The sequence below is a fragment of the Pseudochaenichthys georgianus genome, chromosome 2, assembly GCF_902827115.2.
Source record: "Pseudochaenichthys georgianus chromosome 2, fPseGeo1.2, whole genome shotgun sequence".
In the NCBI taxonomy this organism is placed as follows: domain Eukaryota; kingdom Metazoa; phylum Chordata; class Actinopteri; order Perciformes; family Channichthyidae; genus Pseudochaenichthys; species Pseudochaenichthys georgianus.
Window position 1 is genome coordinate 10,826,499 of NC_047504.1, and position 20,436 is coordinate 10,846,934.

The window sequence follows — 20,436 nt, forward strand, 5'->3', positions numbered from 1 at the left end:
AGGTGAATTATTGCATCCTCTTCGTTGGGATACAGTCACTGTGACTCATGTTGTCTCATTGTGTGTGTGTGTGTGTGTGTGTGTGTGTGTGTGTGTGTGTGTGTGTGTGTGTGTGTGTGTGTGTGTGTGTGTGTGTGTGTGTGTGTGTGTGTGTGTTGTGTGTGTGTGTGTGTGTGTGTGTGTGTGTGTGTGTGTGTGTGTGTGTGTGTGTGTGTGTGTGTGTGTGTGTGTGTGTGTGTGTGTGTGTGTGTGTGTGTGTGTGTGTGTGTGTGTGTGTGTGTGGTGTGTGTGTGTGTGTGTGTGTGTGTGTGTGTGTGTGTGTGTGTGTGTGTCGGTTTCAACGTCTCTAGCTGACTCAGTGCTTTCCAGGAACACACCTTGGCAGTGAAAGGGCATTTGTTGGCGGATGAATACGTATCTATCTGGTGCTTTAGTGAGTATTTTTAGCTGCAGGACGGTGTGTTTGGATGGACGGTGCGTTTGGATGGACGGTGTGTTTGGATGGACGGTGCGTTTGGATGGACGGTGTGTTTGGATGGACGGTGTGTTTGGATGGACGGTGTGTTTGGATGGACGGTGCGTTTGGATGGACGGTGCGTTTGGATGGACGGTGCGTTTGGATGGACGGTGTGTTTGGATGGACGGTGTGTTTGGATGGACGGTGCGTTTGGATGGACGGTGCGTTTGGATGGACGGTGCGTTTGGATGGACGGTGTGTTTGGATGGACGGTGTGTTTGGATGGACGGTGTGATGAAGATTCGGACATGAATGGAGCTCTTTGGCACCGCTTTAGTTTAAGACCGTCTTGTGTTAAGTGTGATGAGGTTTCGTAGTTTCATTAAGACATTTTATTGCTACCACTTTATTTAAGACGGATAAAAGCTTCACAAATAACAAGGTGATATATTTCATGTTGTAGAAAAACGTTAAAATGTTAACCAAAGTCTTTATTTCAGACCTTTAACCAAAAACACATCGACTTCAAGACCAAGAAACCAGAAATGCAAAAGTCATTTAATTTTGTAGAAGAAGAAAAAATCCTAAACTTGTTTTAACCTCCATCTTTATTTAAGGCATCAAACTATAAACCCACTCAAAAATCTTTGACTTTGAGCGAAAATATGCCGACTGGGTTCTGCTAATCCTGTTTTCAGTATCTTTTTCTACCCGTTCTTCATCCTCTTAGAGACTGAGTCAGTATTTCCACAGTAACAGAAAGTGACTCCCGGTGTCACGAGTGTGAATGGCACACAGGTAATCGACCAATTAGCAGACTAGTATCGAGTGACGTGGATCAACAAAGGTGCGGCACAACAGCCAACTTCCTCTGGTGTTTTACTCACACACACACACACACAATCTTTTACATTTTATTTGGGCGTGTCAGACTGAAGGTCGAAACAGTTGGACCAGTTGAGTAATATCAGCTGTGTCATACAGAGCGCTTGAACGTCTGCTGACGTGAGTATTGTTGGACAAATTGATAAGTAACTAACTCACCTTCAGGGTGGGGTTGTAACGGAATACATGTAGCGGCGTTACGTAATCAGAATACAAAAATCAATTTGAAAAACGAGTAATCTGATTACAGTTACTTTCGTAAACCTGAAGTGAATACATTTTGGAATACTTATTGGAATTATTGGTGGAAAGATTTCCTCACAATATTTAATATTCATTACTAAAGGTACAGCCGAATCATCACAGCGCACAAAACCTATTACCGCTGCAGGTGGGCCAACAAAGCGTTTGAAAAAAAATCGCGGGTCCGCTCGCTCTGAAACAATAACAACGAAACATGGAGGAACAAAAGTCTGCGTTTAAGTCGTGTGTGTGTGTGTGTGTGTGTGTGTGTGTGTAGAGGTGTGTGTGGTTAAAACATATCAGCCTGCGGTCGCTCTTTAGCCTTACTAATGATTATTTCTGAAGGTAAACACAGCGAAGGCGGTGCATGAAAGGCGGTGCGTGAAAGGCGGTGCGTGAAAGGCGGTGCGTGAAAGGCACGGCGTGAAAGGCACGGCGCGCTCCTCTTCTCAGAGGCTGAGTTAACCCTCCCGCTGCCTCCTGGCGCTGCAGAGAGTTCATGAAGTGAAGGAGGGTTTCCTTCTATAGAACAGCTGCGAGCAGCAGATACTGTGAGTCACGGACATGAATACATAGATCAAGGCAGACTGGTGCACACTCTCCTGTTTTGCCAATCCGGTGCTTGAACAAATATAGCTCTAAACCCCTGGCCGAAATGTCCTTAAAATGAAGTCTGAGTTCGACATTTTAATTCATGTCCTGCCAACACTGGCACGCCCTTTCTAAGCCGTGTCCCTCACTCACTCCTCACATCCCAAGCTGCATCCCCAGAAAGTGTGTTATGTTGCTGCATCATTTCAGATGTGATGTTTCAGTTGTGCTCTTGATAATCCATTAAAACAGTAAAAACACGTTCAGTTTCCTTTTGCTTTTTGTGTCTCCTGTTCACCAAAACATACCCATCTGTTATGGAAAAAGAAAGTAATCTAAAAGTAATCTAATTACTTTTTTAAGACACGTAACTGTAACTGTATTCGGATTACTTTCAGAGCCATGTAATCAGTAACTGATTACATTTACAAAGTAACCCTCACAACCCTGCTCACCTTTTGTTTCTGTGACTCAAAGGGACAGGAAGGAAATTGTGTGTGTGTGTGTGTGTGTGTGTGTGTGTGTGTGTGTGTGTGTGTGTGTGTGTGTGTGTGTGTGTGTGTGTGTGTGTGTGTGTGTGTGTGTGTGTGTGTGTGTGTGTGTGTGTGTGTGTGTGTGTGTGTGTGTGTGTGTGTGTGTGTGTGTGTGTGTGTGTGTGTGTGTGTGTGTGTGTGTGTGTGTGTGTGTGTGTGTGTGTGTGTGTGTGTGTGTGTGTGTGTGTGTGTGTGTGTGTGTGTGTGTGTGTGTGTGTGTGTGTGTGTGTGTGTGTGTGTGTGTGTGTGTGTGGGGTACATTCCTCATGGATGGCTGATAGCCCTCCTGTTGGAGCTTGTTTTATGAGGGGAATGGTGAATAATACTCACACGTCAACCGTCTTGTTTGTTTGTTGGCGAGTTACTCTTCTGCCTTTTTATTATTGAAGCTTTTGACAAATACCTAGTGAGTGTGACCTTACCTGAACCCTTTGCAGAGAAACGAAACTACTTTATGCTAACGACAAGTCTGAAACTCTTCTTGAACCACAGCAGATATGTGCATTATCACCTAGACACATTGATGACATAACACATTTGAGTTTTAGCCGTGTAATGTTTGGAATTTGGGAAATTCGTGTCAATTTTGATTCATATTTTTTAAAGTATGTGACACTCGCGCTGCTATTGGCTAGTTCCTTCCAGCACATTGTACGTGATTTTAAGGGGCGGGACATCTCTTAGCGGTTGACTATTCGCAACAGAGCCGGCCAGCTAACCAATCAGAGCAGACTGGGCTCTGGTTTCAGACGGAGGGTGAAGAGATGCTGTAGCACAGGAGACATGTCCCAGTAGAGACACTACATACAAATACAAACCTTTAAGGCACTTTGTTACAGATCCTGCCATGACACATGCCTCCCTATAACCAGCTGCAGTGAACATTATAGCTAGCAGAGGTTTGTCGTAAGGCTTTTAAATGTAGGGCGTCCTTTCATCACACCATTAATGTGAATAAATGTGAAATCGACAGCATCGCTTCGAGAAAAGACAGTTTATATATACGTTTTATATATTATTAATTTGTACTACTTCGTGTGTGTGTGTGTGTGTGTGTGTGTGTGTGTGTGTGTGTGTGTGTGTGTGTGTGTGTGTGTGTGTGTGTGTGTGTGTGTGTGTGTGTGTGTGTGTGTGTGTGTGTGTGTGTGTGTGTGTGTGTGTGTGTGTGTGTGTGGCTTTCAATAGAATGAAAGCGTAATGTAAAGCTTTCTCCTGCACACACATGCATGATTCAAACACTATAGTGTACTAATGTGTTATCTCAGCGTGCTGCTGCATGTGGACACACAGCATCCATTTCACTGGAATGACTGGCGTGTGTGTGTGTGTGTGTGTGTGTGTGTGTGTATACTTTTAAATCAGTGGTAGTGAGATGACATCACCATCTTCTTTCTGAAGCGCTCACACTGTGACAGTTTGGGTCTCAACATTTCACTGTGATCCTCCAGGGAGAAACAAAGCTTTTCTTCACACACACACACACACACACACACACACACGCTTCATTGTTTTGGTGTTACGGCACATTTATTTATTTGGTTTAGTCTCAATGTCCTCACCAATGTTGTTTCCAGCTGCAGCAGCCAGCTGTTAGAGACTCTTTCAAACCGACTGTACGCTGAGGCATAACGGTAGCGACTAAAGTTTTTATGTAACAATGACATCCTGTCTAAACATCAGTCAGGCTTCAGAAAGCAGCGCAGCACCATCACTGCCACAATGGAAGTGGTGAATGATATTACGAGTATTTTAGATAATAAGCAGAGTTGTGCAGCTCTGTTTATTGACCTGTCCAAAGCGTTTGACACCGTCGATCATCGCATCTTAAAGCAGAGGCTACTCAGTATCGGCATATCCAGCCATGCAGTGGGTGGTTTGTGAACTACCTCTCTGAAAGGTCCCCATGTGTTCACTTTGATGGGACTGTCTTCTGAGTGGTTAAACATCACTAATGGTGTACCACAAGGTTCTGTTTTAGGTCCGCTATTATTCTCTATCTATATTAATAGTTTAGGTCAAAATGTGGATGAAGCTACTTTACATTTCTATGCGGATGGTTCTGTGCAGGTCCCTCCATTCAGGAGGCTGGTGTTAAATTACAGGCTGTTTTTTAACACTATTCAGACTCAGCTCTCTGAACTAAAGCTTCTTTTAAATGTGGATAAAACCAAGATAATGCTCTTTTCTAAAGCTAAAAAGACACCAGAGCCTGTTTTAGATATTGTAACTACGCAAGGAATACAACTTGAAGTTGTTGCCTGTTACAAATACCTTGGTATCTGGCTTGATGATTGTCTCACTTTTAAACTTCATGTCAATAACAATAACCATGTCAATAATCCTGCTTCTCGCTTGAGGCCAGGAAAAGGCTCTGTGACCTTTGACCTGTGCTGGACTATGGGGATCTGATGTATATGAATGCACCTGCCCATTGCCTGAGCAAGTTAGATGCTGCGTATCACAGCGCACTGAGATTAGTCACTAATTGTAAAGCACTAACGCATCACTGTACTCTGTATGCCAAGGCGGTTATGCCATCACTTACTGTACGGAGGCTCAGTCACTGGTACTTTTTCATTTACAAAGCCATGTTGGATAAACTACCATCTTATATCTGCTCCCTGACCTCTCGGCGAATTGAAAGTGCTTATTGCCTGAGATCTCATGCTGTGGTTTTATTAAATGTGCCAAGTGCTAGGACTGACTTAGGGAAGACAGCTTTTAGATGTGCAGCTCCACTAACTTGGAACAGTCTCCAAAAAGAACGGAAAATTACCAAGCTAGTACCACTACATGTTTTTAAAGCTTGGTTGGATGCTACTCAATCAGTTGCTGTTGGTACCTGTACATGTGGATAGATATGTAAATTGTAATCCCTGTACATTTTGCTGTATGATGTCCTTTTGTTGTTCTGTTTATGTTTGTATGTCTTCTTGTGGAACCTACTGCTGCAGGTCTCCCTTGAAAAAGAGATCATTGATCTCAACGGGATTTTACCTTGATAAATAAAGGTTTTGAATTGAATAGACTAGCTGGTGAACTAAGTGGAGCTTTTAGCAGCTGAAGAAGCAGGTTGTTTACAGGGGATTTTATAATGGTGAATATTGATTTAATTGAATCAGGGGGCCATGTCCATCTTGTTTCACTGCCACCATGGTTCCAATATGAATTATATAAGAGGTTTTAAACAAGGTAATGTGATGCTCAAAAGCCCATTAGCTGACAGTATATCTGACAGTATATCTGCATTGGGAATAAATCAAACTCTAGGTCTGTCTTTTAAATGCGAACAGGATTTTTGCACCTGGTAACGCGATGCATATTTTTAAAAACAACTCTGTGTGGTAAGCTTAATGATACATCCGTCTCTCCTCGTTCCCTCCCTCCCTCTTCTCCATTCTCACCAAATTACCCAGCTGTCTTTGCAGGGCCGACAGGCAGCCGTTAATTAGCCAATCCCACGCTCCGTTAGCCGGCCGCGGAGACAGAACGAGGTAGAGGAAGAATAGGCGGTGAGATGGGAGAGAGGCAGGAGAAGGTGGGAGTGAATAGGAGGGAGAGAGTGAACACAGATTGTTAGAGGGGAAGAGAGTGAATGGGAAATGGAGGGAGAGCGGCTCGAGAACAGCATGCAAAGTTTCCTAAAGAGAGGAGAGGAAGTGGTGAAGAGCTGGTGAAGAGAAAGGAGTGAAAAGAGGACGGGTAGTTGAGGACATGAAGTGGTGAGACGGAAAGACTGAATGATGCCATTAACTGTTTTAATGCTCAAATTGGAGCAAAAGTGTCCACAAGCAGCTTTTAAGAACATTTGACTTCAAAAACCCACATTGGTGCAAACTTCCCGTTAGCTTTATGCTAAGTATGTCTCAGTGCCATGCTCTCACTGGCAGGGATGCTAAATGCAGGAGATGCAACTCATCAAATCAAGCTATTTTTTAAGTTGTAGTGGAAAAACTGTTATTTCTGACTTTCAAATACTGAGACGTCAAAAGAAATTCACATAAGTTTCATGAGACTTATTCCTTAGGAGTTTATTCAGATGCTCTCGAGATTTCAGTGTGTCCTCCACGTGACATCCTCTTCTTTTAAAGTGTTCAGCAGAAGCCTGAAAACAACAAACCCTATTTCACCCCGGACATTTACACCGTAGTAAAAACCGGAGCAAATGGTGGCTATCCAAACATGAAGAGAGATGGAAGAGGGGAATAAAAGCAGGAGAGGATAGTAAAACACAAATTGGAAATGTTGAGCGGATAGTGCTAACAGCAGATCGTTCTCGCTCCATTAGCTCTCCAGTTAAACAGGAAGTAAAACGGCTTCGGAGGAATCCTCTCAAACGGCAGATTTCAGAGCAACGTTTTGTATCGAAACTACGACCGTTTGGTTGGAAGTCAATGGGGACGTTTAGCAGGAGAAACCCCACGAGTGCCAAAGGATAATTTGTGATTGATATACGAAGTCCATATATTCCACAAGACTGAAACAACATTTGATGCAGTCGTTGCTTATTCCTTGATCAAATTCATCTTCGCTGCTACAATGCAGAAGTATACGTGTCGGCCTGATGAAACCCGCTTTAGTGCAAGTCATATATTCGTGTCATGTAATCAGAAAGCGTAAAAACAAGCCAAATATCAAATAAATCAGCGTTCAGTAACTGGAGGTCTTGCCGCGAGTAGAGGGAACTTTCCTCGTCCCAGTGGCTCAGGTTGTGTGTGGCTAAATGTTGTTTTTATAGTGTTTAGTATTCCTCTCTAGCAGAGCTGCTTTATGGAGCAGAGCACACACACTGTCTCATTAGAAGTGCTGCTGGTGTGTGTGTGTGTGTGTGTGTGTGTGTGTGTGTGTGTGTGTGTGTGTGTGTGTGTGTGTGTGTGTGTGTGTGTGTGTGTGTGTGTGTGTGTGTGTGTGTGTGTGTGTGTGTGTGTGTGTGTGTGTGTGTGGATCTCGAGGGATTAATCTAGAGAAATCCAATCAGACGTCTTCATTTCCACAGACAGCCATTTTAGTTTTATTAGACAGGAGCCAGATATTCTGTTGGAAGTTCCTCCTCCACCTCTCCTTCCTCCTGCTCACTGAACACTCTCTGAAACAGATGCTTTGTTCAATCCAATGTTGGTCACTTAAAAAAAACGAAACTACCGGAGTTGTGTAAGTGAGATTTTTGGTTGGTTTGTTGGTGGTTTGATAGCATTAACACAAGAACACAAACAGAGGACGGTAGTTTCAACAGACATTGGGAAAACCGTTTACGCCGCAGGAGGAGCAGGAGTATTAAAACAATGGCTTCTGGTGAAGCACTGGTAGAGAGAAAGGGTTTGATGTTTATTCCAGATCTGAGGAGCGTTAAAACTCAAATCTGCTTTTATTCTAACCCTGGAAACAACCTGGGATGTGAAGTATGCACACACATGCTTGACCTGATCTGAGTACTTCTACTTTTACACAAGTACAAGATCTGAGTACTTTTACTCAAGTACAAGATCTGGGTACTTCTACTTTTACTCAAGTACAAGATCTGAGTACTTCTACTTTTACTCAAGTACAAGATCTCAGTACTTCTACTTTTACTCGAGTACAAGACCTGAGTACTTCTACTTTCACTCAAGTACAAGATCTGTGTACTTCTACTTTTACTCAAGAACAAGATGTGAGTACTTCTACTCTTACTCATGTACAAGATCTGAGTACTTCTACTTTTACTCAAGCACAAGACCTGAGTACTTCTATGTTTACTCAAGTACAAGATCTGAGTACTTCTACTTTTACTCAAGTACAAGATCTGAGTACTTCTACTTTTACTCAAGTACAAGATCTGAGTACTTCTATGTTTACTCAAGTACACGATCTGAGTACTTCTACTTTTACTCAAGTCCAAGATCTGAGTACTTCTACTTTTACTCAAGTACAAGATCTCAGTACTTCTACTTTTACTCAAGTACACAATTTGAGTACTTCTACTTTTACTCAAGTACAAGATTTGGGTACTTTTACTCAAGTACAAGATCTGAGTACTTCTATTTTTACTCAAGCACAAGATCTCAGTACTTCTACTTTTACTCAAGCACAAGATCTGAGTACTTCTACTTTTACTCAAGTACAAGATCTGGGTACTTTTACTCAAGTACAAGATCTGGGTACTTCTACTTTTACTCAAGTACAAGATCTGGGTACTTTTACTCAAGTCCAAGATCTGAGTACTTCTACTTTTACTCAAGTACAAGATCTGAGTTCTTCTACTTTTACTCAAGTACAAGATCTCAGTACTTCTACTTTTACTCAAGTACAAATCTAAGTACTTCTACTTTTACTCAAGTACAAATCTGAGTACTTCTCCACCTCTGCTGTTCTCTCTGTAGCCGTGCAGTAAGGCCGTTCATACTGTGGCGTATCAAGTACGTTTGAGAGGTCAGGAGTTCCTGTAGGGAGGTGGGGGGACGGGACGGGACAGCTGTACTGGTGGGATCAGATACCCGGGGGGGGGGGGGGGGGGAGGGAGATACTACACGCTCCCCAGAGACGCAGCTCCATCACATCGCCGAGGGCCTCCTGCTGATGTTTGGCCACGAGATAAACACAATAATCTCCTCGTCCACTTAGTATTCTCAAATCCTCGTCCCTCTACGCGCGGAGAACAAAGAAAGTCGAGGACGAAGGCTAACTGAGGAAGAGGAGGCTTTTCTAATTATAGCTCCCGTTCCTGGAGTTGGGGTGTCGTCTCTGAAACACGCCGAGTTGGTGCATCAGTCCTGCAGAATTATGCTAAATGCGCCTTTGATCCTTAGCCGCGATGTCAGCCGCTAACCCGGGTTATCGGAGAAACACACGGGCAGCGTTTAAATGACGGGATTATATAAGAATATAGTCAGGAGATTATATAAGGGTTTAAAATAGTTTGCATAGACGGCCTGTCATCAGTCAATATATTTAAATGTGCTGCTTGTTATTTCTACCTACGAGTAAATGCATAGGATTGAGTGATTTTTTGGGGGCTCCCTTTCCTGTAGTGTTATAGAGGTGTGTTGTGCATTAAAGCGTGGAAACATGTCGCATTAAAGGCACAACATACACATATAAACCTGAAAATGAGCATTTTGTCCTCTTTAAGGTAAAACAACAACAATAGAGGATATAACAACAAATGAACTATTAAATGTTATTGATTTGCCTTTTAAAATGACATTTTCTTAGTTACAGTACATCTATTCGTTTGAAACGCTGCCTTGATTATATTATAATATATCAATACAAATATATTCTTCGACAATATTACCTCAATAGTATAATTCAATGCCGCAGTTCATATTATGAAAAACATATTCAACCCTCCTGTTATCCTTGGGCCCCATTCAATGTTTAACGTATCTTAAAAAATAGTTCACATTATTTGTTTTGCTTATTTCATGACTGTTCCTAATTGAGTGAGGACTAATGAACAGATCTTTCTGAAATGTCCTGTCTGCACTTTGTACGCATCGGTGTCCTTGTGGTCAATTTGACCCCAGGCTGTTTTAGTAGGAAAAAACATAACGATGTCAATTTTACACAAATTTGTGTTGATTGTGTAGGATGATATTGAGGTGACTATTACATGCAAATATATCATTGTAAAACAAAACTACCCTCTGCTTTAGTTATTGGTCCTTTAACAACATCAAAGGGGCGGTGGTGGCGAAGTCGATAGGGACTTGGCTTGGTAACTGGAAGGTCACCAGTTCAAGTCCCGGCAAGACCAAGTGCTACCGAGGTGTCCCCGAGCAAGGCACCGTTCCCCACACATCCCCGGGCGCCGTTCAAAATGGCAGCACAACAACACTAGGGTGGGTCAAATGCAGAGAAACAATTTCCCCACGTGGGATTAATAAAAGTCCATCTTAAAAGATCTAACTTTAACGTTTTATTTCAGTCGGTGAGATTTTATATTTTCCGATAGTCGCATAATAGGATTTCTGGATGTATAAAGGGGTCTGTGTGTGGGGGAAGGTTGGGGTAATGTTTAATTTAAATGGTTATTTAGGTAGTCAACTAAGATGCCTAAAGCGCCAGAGAGATACGTGTTGGTTACAATGTGGAATATCATCATCATCATCATCATCATCATCATCTTTATTTAAAGAGACTCTTGGTCCATTATTACAAAACATACAACACTCAAATACAAACTAAAAAAAGGCAGCCATACCAATGTTTCCACAGAGGTGACTGGTATCGTACAGCACTGAATATGATCATTGTCTTGAGTTTTAAACTACCGGGGTCAAATTGCCCCCAGAGGGTAAAGGGTGTTCAAGGTTCTTTATTAGTCATACAACCGTAGCTCAAATGCTAATGCTAACCAAAGTCCCCGGCTTCTCCAACAGTGCAACACAACATTACAGAGAAACAGAAAAATATTAAAGTAACTGCAAAAAGAAAGGAATAGTTTAAAAGAAAAGTGAAATAAGAGTCTATATGCAAGCTATTTGAATGATATATTAGGAGATAGATCAATAATGACTACGTAGCAGATGGATGTTGTTACAGCAGTGCAGGTGTTTATCAGTCGTATTGCCTGTGGGACGAAGCTGTGGAGTAGGTGAAGGGTGTAAAGTAAAGCTGAGGATAGCAGGAGGGTTAAAAAGCTCATTCCTGATTGGATTCCTTCAGCAGCAATGAGTGATATTGATAAAATTAGATTCCGTCCTCTTGTGGCCATAAAGCGTCGCATGCGCTTGACACAGTTTCCAGTTCTGATCCATATAGAGAATCTGAGCCAGAGCCAGGTTATTACTGCGGCTCGTAGTACTACAGCGTTTTAATGATGTAGCACTTCGATGTTAAAGCCATTAAAGAGAGGGAGAGATGTGATTCATTACTCTGCAGAGTCTTCCTCTTCATTATTTTCTCCTCCCTCCTTTTCTTTAATCATCATTTGTCTTTTTCTGCGTGTTTTTGTTCTTTTATTTTTTCCTCTGTCTTCTGTTTGTCTCCTAAACAACGGAGGGTGACTCAGGCGGCATGGGGCTGTGTGAGAGAGTGTGTGTAGGTGTAGTGATAATGGTCCCTCTCTCGCTGACACACTAATGACTACTTTGTGCTTCTCTGTCTGTCCCTCCGCTGCCTGTCTCCCTCTCTCTCTACGTCTTGCTCTTGGAAATAATTAGCTCGCTCGCCCCCTCTCCAAAGATTACATCTATTATCACAAATTCTCTCTTGTCCCTGTTTTCTTTCTTTTGTCATCACTCTCCTCGTTTCTCTCTCTCGCATGTCGGTCTTTTCTTCCGTCTTCTTGGTGCGAGAGGCAGCAGCATGTTACAGATGTGGTGATAATGGAGTTATCGTGTCGTCGTTAGGGGAACATTTGCACAGCTTTGAACCGCCTGAACATCACGCTCGGTCTCCCGCGGTCGTCTTATTGTAATGTGGAGAGTAACACTGTTAAGGTTTTATCACGCACATGTGAACGCACCCCGATGCAACATTTGATCCAAATCATTTAGTATAACTAACACAATGTGCTTCTCACCAAAAAGGACTGCATGAAACACTTATTGGATTACAATTCAATTAAAAAGTGGGTCTTAAGTTGCCTCTTTAACGATATGTAGTAGTTAGTAGCAACACAGCTGCAGTTCATTAAGCTCATTAACCCGATGCAGGTATTTAATTACACCGAGTAGATCGGCCTCGCCTTGATCCCAGCTGGTCCTTTAACATTATCTTGTATTTACTCATTCTTTTAGATGACCTGGCGTACGAGGTGTGTTGGTTTTTCACACGGCTGCGCGGCGGACAGACGACCAATCAGATTGCCAGCGTGGACCGCTTCGGCGTGGTGAGGAAAGACGACCGAAACTCCTCCAGTGACATCTCCATCGAGCGCACAGACACACACACCTACCTGCTGAACATCCACGGCACTCAGGACAGGTGAGGAGGGGCATTATGGGTAACGGAGTTCATAATCCAAGTACAAGTCACTCAACATTTAACTTTTTTTCGTCTGTTCTGTTGCTTTAGTGGAGTGCAGGGCGTTGACTTGTAGTGAAGTAAATGGACAATAAAGTCTTGTTAATTGAATACTAACTGTGTGTGTGTTTTCAGTGACAGTGGGGAGTATCACTGCGTGGCCACTCCCTGGTACCTGTCCGCCTCCACGGGGTCCTGGACTCAAGCCGGAGAGCTGACCTCGTCCCGAATCTTCCTCACAGTCAAATTCGCTGGTGAGATAACGGATTCATTTCCACAAGTTTAATCCACAAGTGATCGCACGGTCAGATTTTACATGATTTGTTTCTCTCTCCTTCTGCAGTGTGGGAATCCCTACAGTTACCTCTCTTATATGGAGTATCCGCCTCCATAGGTAAAGTATACTTTCATGTGTCAGTTGTCAGCTTAAGACTTTTGTTTGTTAAGATATTGCTTTATATGATTTAACTTAAATCAGGGGGTAAACAAATCAAGGTTTATGTGCCGTGTTTATCAAAGTAAAGCTGCAAAATGTCACTGAAAATGTATTTTGTTGGCCACTTGTCTCCCTGACTTGACGTCTAGCTGACGGTGCAGCCTCGTGTTATTTAGGACACTGACAGCTGCCAGTGGATTTAAAGAAGACAAGAATCTGAGTGTGTTTAATCTTAATTATAGCCGAAAACAATCTATAAAAGATGGTTTAATTAGCACTGGGTTTGTAAAAGGGCTGCGGACATCCTTAGTTGCTGTTCAGTCTTAGTTTAGAGGCATCCGTTGTGTCAGGGGTTGATTTATTCATAGTACTGCGAGCTGGAATATTGATTCTCGTCACACTCGTACTGTGTCCTGCAAACATCAAGGATTAGTGAGACATCAGAAAATCATGTGGTGGTACTTTATGGGGCCCGGAACTCAATTTAGACCCTGGCAATGTCCTTTCTACAGATGAGAGCAGATAACAAACGGGACATAAGACGGGTAACATCCGTATGATAATTTACCTGACAATAGTCGAGTGCAAGAGACCAGAAGGTTGCCCGTCTTAAGTATTAAAGGTGTGATCAAATTAGGACCGATGCATTCAAACTGCGGGAGAATAAAACCAGAGAAGAAGTTAATATACTGAAGTGAGACTTAATGATACATTTACTACAACAGTAGTGTTTGAGTTGTATTAATAGCAGTATAGTTGCTAACACCCCCCATGTGTAACCGTGTGCTGTGTCTCCAGGTGTGGGCCTCTTCTCTCTGGTCTTCGGGCTGGTTTGCGCCCACTGCTGCTGCCGTAACACCATGCACACTCCTCGCTCACGCAACAAGCTGATGGACCTGGAGATGGACTGACACACAGTTTCCCCCGCACCCACACACTGCAGCGCTCACAGGAAAACACCCCTCACGCACACCAGACACACGCCCAAAGACGATTTCTGGGACACCAAGTTGTTTCCAAGCGACGGACGTTGGGAGTAAAACGAACCTGACTTTAGGAGGTGTTTCTTCAGCTCTGCAGTGGAGGAGCAGGGGGATTTTTTTACAAGCCGCAATGGGACTTCGATTTCTGTGAAGATCCGTTGAAATCTGTGGCGCTTCCAGTGATTTTTCTCACCGAGATATTTGCTCCCTGTTAAGACCACAGCACTACAAGAAACTTGTTTTGAGGTAACACTGCCACTTGGGAATAAAGGACCACTAAACCTGCCTCTAGGGATAACAAGTGAAGCGCACATGCTGGACTATTTCTTCTTCTTCCAATGCCAAGAGCAACCTGTCTTTGTTCCCTGTTGAAGTTTCTGTTTTGGAGGAAGCACAGACATTTTCTCTTTGGGCTCATGGAAGTTGTTATGCATCGGCGCCTCGGCATTTCCTTGTTTAGTCACAAAGTTATTTTGTATTTGCAGAGACTGGTGGTTTATGCAGCCTGAGCCTTATTGCTGTCCCGGAGTAAACGCCAACGTGTCTCCCTCATGAGAGGTATTGCACTACAGCCACCACCCCAGAGTATTCCTACCTTAACAAAAAGGACGAGATGTACTTTTATTCTCTGCTCTAGTTTTTTGAAAATGAAGAGATTTTAAAAAGACATTTGTAAGCTTTACGAGGAGTTATGCAGTTAGTGTGTTTGTGTGTGAGATATACTGTACGTGGTGCCAATATTTGAAATTATCGGAGGTGCGCTCGCTTCATATCGCCGGGTCAACACTTGAACTGCCGCTAACAGTGGCGACAGCAAGCACTCTTCTTTTATAGATATTCAGAAATGTATCCTGCTGTTTTTATCAGAGTCTCGTGTGTGTTTGTGCGAGTGCCGTGAGACAAAGAGTCGCATGTACTGTTTTATAACGACAGAGTGGTGTCAACACAAGCCTTTTCCCGGGTTACATGTTAGTGACATGAACGTCTGCAGATCTCTCAACCTAGCCGTCACTCAACTGGACTCATGTCTTCCAGCTGTGAGCAACATGAGTATATTACTTCCTTTTGTACACAGGAAACCCATGCATGTTCCCAAGTGTCACTTCTGCTCTTTAAAGGAATAGGTAAACATTTTGGAGAAGCTGTTTCTTTGCTTCAATAAGCAGATCAATGTCATGCCTGTGCATTACGTACAGAGCGAGACTCCAGGTGTGGTTAGCATAAAGACAGAAAGCAGCTAGCCTAGCTATGTCACAAGCTTATGAAAATGCAGCTATGAATATGTCTTGGCTGGATAATGGTTAAACTGTCCATCAAGGGAAAATGTTTTAGCATGTTAGCAAGATGTGTTAACTAGGTTGGTATTGAAATACTGCGTCCAGTCTTTATGCTAACTAGACTAACAATAAGAGCAGATAAGCTCATTTCCCAAAATGTTCCACTATTTTATAAACATCACGTCTTGAATGAGTTCAAAGGGCAGTTAACGTTTTAATACATCCTCCTGTCTTCATTTTAGTTAAGCTCGGCTACCAGTCCCCAACGATTTCAAGCCTTAGAGCTCAACCAATGGCTAACCATCTCGAAACATAACCAGAAAATGATCTGAGAGGTTTCGTCTCTGATTGAAAAGTTTTCCTTTGCACTTAGCAGCCAAAACAAAAGCATCTGATCGGCTGTTCCCAGCATCAATGAGCATCTGTTGAGTCTCTGAGGGGGTTTTACAGCAAACGGGTGAATTGTTGTATCATGTTGACTGCTGTGTGAACTCACAGATCCAGCGACAACACACACACACACACAGTGTCCAACACCCAGCGGGTCAAACGGCCTGTTAGTAACAAGATGAGCCAGGCTGTCCCTGAGCTCCGCTTGGTTTTTAAATAGTTCTAAAAGGTATTTTAAGCAACTGAATGAGCAATATCAGGCTGTAGTCAGGTCACAGCTCGTATTAAGATGTACTCTTCATAACATATTCTACCCAAGTCAAAGTTTATTACGAGGGTGTTTTCTGATTGGACGTTACAAACCATCGTTCTGAAATGGGCCAGTCAGCCAATGCAGAATTATATCCAATCAGGACAAGATGCTCAAATCCATAAATGTCTCCCCTTATGATACTCAAAAGTGTTATTCATAGCATAGCGTCCTACAATTAAAGCGATAGCAATATGTTCTTCAGTTAGGGACAACAAGGGGTCAAGCTGAGACCCTTTTGAGGTGTTTGGTCTTGATTGATGACAACAGTTACTTCAGAAACTTCCAATAACATAAACAGATCTATGTGTGTGTGCGCCTCTCTGTTGCAGTGTTCAAATTGGTTTTAACATTATAATTAACACACACACATTTACACAGGTGAATAACAGGGATTTGGGCCAAAAGCTCACACACACACACACACACACACACACAGGTAGCATCGATACACACCACTGAACATGCCACTGCAAGGTTTCCCCAGTGTCCTTTCATTTTCTCATTTGACTGCAATGAGTATGATGAATCATGTTTTTTATTTTAAATAAATAGATTTGTAAGATGTATTCATTTTGTATATTGTTTTATATGTTCTGATGTAAATGGTATTATAACAAGAAGCAAATGATGCAGCGCAAACATTACTGATGTTTCCAGTGTGTTCTCATTCATATATTACTTTTCTAAACCCTTGTTCGATCATGAAGACTTTCACTGAGAAAAAAGTTTTTGCGGCAAAAAGCATTGAATTTCTTTCCAAAACAAAGCTTTTTTTAATCAAACTCGCTGCAAGCAAAGGCATCAAACGGTCACATTGTGCAAAACAGATTGAGCTTAATTTACAAGGCTCATAAAACAACACATATAAACCGTTTACTTGTAATGTAATCATATCTCTGAGCTAGCTTGCTAACGTTAGCATAAATTCCCTCTAAACACTTATTTTATTCGTGTTATTTCAGATTCTGTTTCCACGTTTCTGTGCTCATATCATTTATAAAAGAGGTACAATTCAGTACTTCTATTCCTTAAAGGTTTAGCTGATATTTTGTGATCTCCTAAATAAGTCATCAAAAAGTTAGAATAGAAATCCACCCCCGTAGTTCCTCATTAATCTATCAAAACAGACTGAACCATTAGCCGCCTATAGGGGGGTTCACACTGGGTTCCCTTCTACCCCCGGAACTACGAACTGCATTTTGTCTAACTCGTTCCTGCTGGTATCACAAATCGTTTTAATTGTGGAGGTATAGCGTCAACTGGGCGTTTTTTCTCTTGCTGTGGATTTCTTTCCTCAGGATCTGTGATGCTGCTGATCAGAGATCCTCGTGACAAATCTGGGCCAATTTGTTTTTTTCGTCTCCGTCTCTGGGCAAGCCATCAATCAGCTTTTTCAACGCTTAAACAGAAAGAAAAAAACTTCTAGCAGAATACATGTTTTATAAATCAACATTAGGCCGCGGCCATATCTTCATCTCCTCCTCCTCCTCCTGTCTTTAATATGTGTCACCCGTTCCCTTGTTAGTCTTATGGGATTTATTCTCTGCTTATTATATTTGTCACTATGTCACCAATCTCTCCTCACTTTCTTCATTTAAAATGCAGATGAGCTGAAACCTCAGTCGCTCTCCTGGGTTATTTGCTACACCTCTTTATCAACCGATTCTCCATCTCTCTTCCTCCATCTGTCTTTTGCACATTTCGTGGCGTTACCCTCCTACAGCTCGAGGGTTGCTCCACATAAAAAAAGTTCAGACAGAAAAATGTAGCGGCGCGCCGAGAGAAGTAAGCAGCGTGTTCTCCCCAGAGGCGACACGTTTTCCCGTCTTCATTGTAATCAACGCAGATGTTTACAGATCCATCGCTGCTGTCTGCCTCTCGCTGGGTAAATGCAGCACTTTGCCGAGTGTTCCCCTCTTCACTGTTTCTTCCTCCTCAAGAAATACTCGAAATGGATGAGTTTATTAAACAGATTATCATTTGGGTTTTACACCCAACAATTGCTGCCTGACTAGAGACTCAAATGTTTCGGGTAATACAAAGTGAAGGGAAGCGCTGTCTGGAGGCAACACATGGACCTGTGCAGACCGTTTACATGCACAGAAACCTATTGAACACAATATAAGGGAAATCCCAAACAGCGTATAATAGGGTGTTATTAACTGGTTCTCAAAAAACAAGATGCAGACGACAAAAAGGTAAAAGTTGAGGCTTCAATCCACACAGCAATGGTTGACGTCCTGGTAAGTACATCCACTCCTTATAGTACATCCAAGGAATGTACACCAACATGTGCTCTTGTTTCCCAGGAAAACTCTCAACTGTCGATGTGAAGGATCTATGCTAGAAATGGTTAACTTTTAATAGCAAAATAATGGTTATTGTACTTGTTTCACCTCCACTACCACAGGTTGGTTCAACAACCATGTTTTTCCCGTTGTAAATGCACAGCATGACCCATGTTCCCCATGCTCGTCGCAGGTCGGCTCTGACGCAGCCTTCCTTACAGTGGCGTGTCATGATGGACGTCTTCAAACACTGACCCCGAATCACCCAAAGAGTGTGATTTCAACACGCTGTGATGGAGGCTGACGGTGAGCCGCGTTCACACTGCGGTACTTTTCCCACAAAGGTTCATGCGAACTCTTTACGGGGCGTGGTTTGCAATCCGCCCAGCCAATCAGAAGTATAGCTCTTTTCTCAAAAAAGAGCCGCATGAAAAAAGGATCGCATGAACTACTTTTAGTACCGGCTCTTTTTGGTGTGAACGCGATCATGAACTAAGTTCGCATGAACCTTTGTGGGAAAAGTACCGCAGTGTGAACGCGGCTCATGTGTCTGAGTCACTCATCGCCAGCAGGCTCACTTCATTAACTCCTCTGACACGGCGCTGTGCTTTCTAACACCTCACACTCATTTCTTCTCCCTCCACAGGTGCTCCTGCAGGTGCTAGCTACTCAAAGTTTACCCACAATGCTCCACGGTGGCTGCAAGCTATGTGCAGCTACTGTGAAGTGTAAGGGATAATATACACTAAAGTATTTACACGAGTTAACTCCTCTCCGCCCTTCAGCTTTGTGTTGGATTATTCAGGAATTTAAAGTGTGTGTGTGTGTGTGTGTGTGTGTGTGTGTGTGTGTGTGTGTGTGTGTTTCATGAGGTGTGTGTTCTAGTCTGGCTTTTATCAAGCAATTTCCAGAGTAACTAAACAGAAAAACAATGAAAGTGCAGACAGGATCATGTTTCTGGTGTTCACCTCATCAGTTATTGCTGGACACACACACACACACACACACACACACACACACACACACACACACACACACACACACACACACACACACACACAGAGAGAAACCCTACACACACAGAGAAACCCTACACGGGGCCATAAATCTTAAGGGTTGGGGGAAAGTCACTTCACTTGACACTCAAATACTGTATTTATTCAAAAACAATTTGAGGGAATTGTTTCATATTTCCGCTGCTTTTATATTTCTCAAATATGCAAATATTGAACCCTTTCCTCCACTTCTTTTATTTCATTCAGTTTGGATGTTCAGATTACAAAAACAACGTAATGTAGGGTTCAATATTCTACCGCTACAGTCATAAATATGAACAGCTCTAACGTCATGATTGCATTACTTATGGTTATGAATTCTAGCAAGTCTATAAGTTCGCTAACGAAGCCAAACATGAAGCCAATGACCCATGGAGTGTTCTGTCCTGCACACATTGATGCATTAATAACATATAATCCAATAGTATAGACATTATTCTGAAACGAGCCATTCTGCAGGATATGGGGTGTCATTTGATGCTAAATATTTCATATGTTTACCGAAGTATGCAGTACTTTTACTTGTAATAGTATTAGTACACTAGTATTGCCAAGAGCACATGTTACCCCCCAGACACTGCAAATCTCAGAGATGTGTTTGCAGCTGAAATCAAATATTGAACTGGGAGAGAGTGTAACCGACCCCCCTTAGAGTGAGTGTTAATGTGTGTGTGTGTGTGTGCACGCGTGAGCGCGCGCGCTCGGAGGAATGCAGCGATGACTCTTCAACCCCTCACCATGGAAACTATGTCAACGCATGGGTGGGGGAGGTGGAGAGAGGAGTGTGTGTGTGTTTTATTATTAGGTATAGAAGATATTTGACCTCACTTCTACATAAATCTCCCTCCTGCACTTTCACTCACTCTCTCTCACACACACACACACACACACACACACACACACACGCACACAGAGATACAGACTTCAGAGCAGTTAGGTCATTTTCAGAATCTCTTTCATCTTGTGTAGACTTTCGCTCGGTTGATTTATAAAACATTCAAACACACACGCATTAGGAAGGACACACACTCTGCAGA

The 20,436-nt window shown here is 42.6% G+C and overlaps 1 protein-coding gene across 1 annotated transcript in view; it reads left to right on the forward strand.

The window, feature by feature from the left end:
- The window catches only part of ptgfrnb (prostaglandin F2 receptor inhibitor b), a 54,761-nt gene extending 38,145 nt beyond the window's left edge, over positions 1–16,616 (forward strand). Inside the window, exons 12-15 of the mRNA XM_034096009.1 lie at positions 12,432–12,618; positions 12,793–12,911; positions 13,001–13,051; positions 13,892–16,616. Of these exons, the coding sequence (XP_033951900.1) occupies positions 12,432–12,618; positions 12,793–12,911; positions 13,001–13,051; positions 13,892–14,004 (470 nt within the window). The 3' untranslated portion in view covers positions 14,005–16,616. The remainder of the gene's footprint in view (positions 1–12,431; positions 12,619–12,792; positions 12,912–13,000; positions 13,052–13,891) is intronic.
- The last annotated feature ends 3,820 nt before the right edge of the window (positions 16,617–20,436 follow it).